We start from the raw sequence: 3,458 nt of genomic DNA, 5'->3' as shown, positions 1-3,458 counted from the left end.
CGCGTTCCGCCGCCCGGTGTTCCGGCCGCGTTCCGCCCCCCGGTGTTCCGGCCGCGTTCCGCCCCCCGGTGTTCCGGCCGTGTTCCGCCGCCCGGTGTATGTCTGAAATATCTTTGTTTCAACTTCATTTCTTCAAAATTTTATCTGTGCATACAATCAACTCTATAACGGCTTTCTTTTCCATCCATGAGATAGTCACAAAGCTAATGATGGAGAATGCAGCTGCCAGTTTGAAGATAACCCATCTTTATACTCTGGCTACTTTTAAGACCTTCTTTTTGCCTTTGGCATTCTGCACCCTCACTCTGATGTATGGTTCACATACATGAGTTTTTGTCGGGATTTGAATAGGCCTCTTTAAGGCATGGGACACCATTACCCCTTTTCTCTTGCGGTTTTCCTGGTGGCCCTCAGACTTCTCAGGCTACTTTGGGATCCTTCTTCTTCTCTACAGTTTTATGTAACTAGTTTCTGTCTTAAGTTCTTGTACTGCTCCACAAGTTTATGTGGAAATGTGATTTATTTTTCTTGCTTTAACTACATGCACACAACTATTAAATATTTAGCCCAAATTGTTCTCTCTAGACTCCAGATCCATAGATTTCCACTTGGCTCTCTCAGTAGTGCCTTGAATGCACACAGCCTTCAAGGATACTGTTTCACTTCCCAAACCTGCCTCCTCAGCCTTGTCCATTACCTCCGTGAATGGCACCACCATGTTAGTGGCATGAGCCATCAGCCATGCACCACTTAAGATGTGCCTTTCCCCTAACTGTTTGCTTCCTCATTCAGTGTCTCCTGGATCACCCTTCTCTCTATGGCTACAGACTCTGTATTCATTCTCTCCTTGGATTTTTCTCTTTTCCTTTTTTCTGATCTATTTTGATATTTTGAGAATGATTGTTTTAAAATGAAAATCGGATTAATAATTTTTGCCATCTTGTGGATGTTTTGTCATCTTTCTGATATAATGAAGTCTCCTGACATGACAGTTAAGTCCTGGCTTACAGTTGTGTGTTTTTGGTCCATTTGTCTTATGAAACCACTTTTCTTCTTGGAGCTAATAGTGCACACTTAAGTGCTTCTGTGCCTTCCTCTATCCCCTTTTCCTACTACAAGGAAAAGCTGCCTCTTCCTTAACCAGCTTTCTACCCCCCTGTCCTCTACACGGTGTAGATTGGATGTCCTGTTCCATGCTTTATCCATAAGACTGTACTGTCTGCAAAATGGGAAGCTTTGTGAGGACAGGAATCATTCTTACCACCGTTTGTGGTTTTTTTTTATTTTAAAAGATTTTACTTTTTATCTTATTATGTGTAGGTTTGTGCACATGAGTGCAGGTACCTGGAGGACCAGCAGATCTCCCTGGAGCTGTAGCTCCTTCTGGTGATGAACTACCTGACATGGTGCCAGGAATAGTATGTGTTGCCAGCCACTGAGCCATCTCTTTACACCCTCCACTCCTTTGTGTTCTTATTGGTAGCAGAATACACGATTGTGGGATCAGTGCTCATTTACTATGAAACTGCTAATATATATCTATATCTATCTATCTGAATTACAATTATAATACTGTTACATTGCACAGGAAGCTACAAAAATTTATCTTGACCCAGACAAACCTTTTATTGGTGATGATGATGATGATGAAATTGAGATTAAGGAGCCTAAAATTCAAGAAAAGAAGGAAGAAGTAGAAGTAACGAAACAGGTAAGATTATTTGCTGGGCATAGTAATGGGTGCCTGCAATCTCAGCTGCCTGGGAGGCTGATACAGGAGATCACTTGAGCCTAGGAGTTCAAGACCTGGCAACACAGCGAGACCTTGTCTCAAAACAAAACAAAGTCAAACAGACAAGCGGCCAGGAAGCCAAGCGGAAATGATGTGTGATTCTTCAGCGTGGTTTTCCCTCCCCTTTATCAGACACAGAAGGTGGAAGCAGGTTTCCTAGAGTGATCGAGTCAACCTCCCTCTTTCCCCATCCAGATGCAGCCACACCTCCAGCGATACTGATCCTGGTGACTTTCTTTTTCCTAAATCCCAGTGTTCCCATTAGCTTCATTCATTGCCTCTCGCTGGCATTCAAGCTGCCCACCTCACTCCCTGCTGCTGCTTTTATCTCCCTGCATCGCTAGGTCTCCCTTTGCCTCTGCTTCAGCTTCCCTGCTGCCCTTTCCTCCTTCCCCATCTCTAACTTTTCTCATTGCTCAGAATCTCTCTACTCCTGCTGAGAAATCTGTGGCAGTAAAAACCCAGCTGGACATTTACAGTAGTGATAATACAATGACATTACTAGTAACTGAGTGTAGTTTATGAGTTCTAAGTTGTGCATGTTGCCCAGGATAACAACTTAGGGTATACATTGTCTCATTTTACAGACAGGAAACTTAAGTTCTGAAATGTTGACAAATTTACCTAAAATCATATAGTTTCTCATGGCAGAATCAGCACTCAAACACAGATGATTGTGGCAGAAGAGCCCTTACCAATGCCTGGACTGATGGCTACCGTCTCTGATTTAGAGCCCGTGCTTGCCTGATGGTCTCCACATATCTTGGTGTGTGCCTCTGCACATGGTTTAAGTGTTGTCATAGGGCCTTGTAAGATGGTGGTCAACCTGAGCTCGATCCCTAGAACCCACATAAAGGTGGAAGGAAAGAACCGACTCCGTGAAGTTATTCTTCCTTCACGCATGCACGCTCCCACACATGAATAATAATAAGCAAAGATTTTAGAAAAAATGTTGCTTTGACCCTGAACTCTATTGTAGGTCTTTAGTCACAATAAAGCAAAACTACAGAACAAAATTATGTATAGCGTCCAGCCCTCTGTCTTCAAGCATTTTCTGTTTCATTTTTTGACAAAGTGCTTGGTATGTGGAAGACCATATAATTTTCCTTTTTCATTTATTTACAGAGAATATTAAAGTTATCACCATCTGTGAATTTACTTCAGGCCCTTTCTTCTCTATTTTATAAGTATTGGTTCAATTGTCAAATATATATTTTTCTGTGATCAGGGCCCCTTTGTGTAAACATACAGCCCTTCGAATACATCTTTATGCTAACAGTCATGATATACCATGACTTTTCATCTTATTATCTGCCTTTGCCTTTCCTGCTGTGCTAAGTTTCTGTGTTAGTCAGGGGTTCTATATCAGGGGTTCTATAGGAACAGAGCTTATAAAATGTGTGTGTGTGTGTGTGTGTGTGTGTGTGTGTGTGTGTGTGTGTGTATATATATATATATGCTTTTTTATAAAGATGGAAAAATAGGAGTCATATATATTCTATGGTTAAGAGTTAGGATTAGGTATATATATGTGTATACACACACACATATATCCTATTTTTCCATCTTGACTTTTTTTTTTTTTGGTTTTTTGAGACAGGGTTTCTCTGTGGCTTTTGAGCCTGTCCTGGCACTAGCTCTGTAGACCAGGCTGGTCTCGAACTCA

General features: G+C 41.8%; 1 protein-coding gene across 1 annotated transcript in view; it reads left to right on the top strand.

Moving 5' to 3' along the window:
- Positions 1 to 3,458, top strand: part of Axdnd1 (axonemal dynein light chain domain containing 1) — an 85,054-nt gene that overhangs the window by 73,427 nt on the left and 8,169 nt on the right. Inside the window, exon 21 of the mRNA XM_005363907.2 lies at positions 1,589 to 1,711. Within this exon, the coding sequence (XP_005363964.1) occupies positions 1,589 to 1,711 (123 nt within the window). The remainder of the gene's footprint in view (positions 1 to 1,588; positions 1,712 to 3,458) is intronic.

Source organism: Microtus ochrogaster (assembly GCF_000317375.1).
Source record: "Microtus ochrogaster isolate Prairie Vole_2 chromosome 6 unlocalized genomic scaffold, MicOch1.0 chr6_random_2, whole genome shotgun sequence".
NCBI classification, from domain to species: Eukaryota; Metazoa; Chordata; class Mammalia; order Rodentia; family Cricetidae; genus Microtus; species Microtus ochrogaster.
This window is presented reverse-complemented; position numbering and strand designations above follow the sequence as displayed.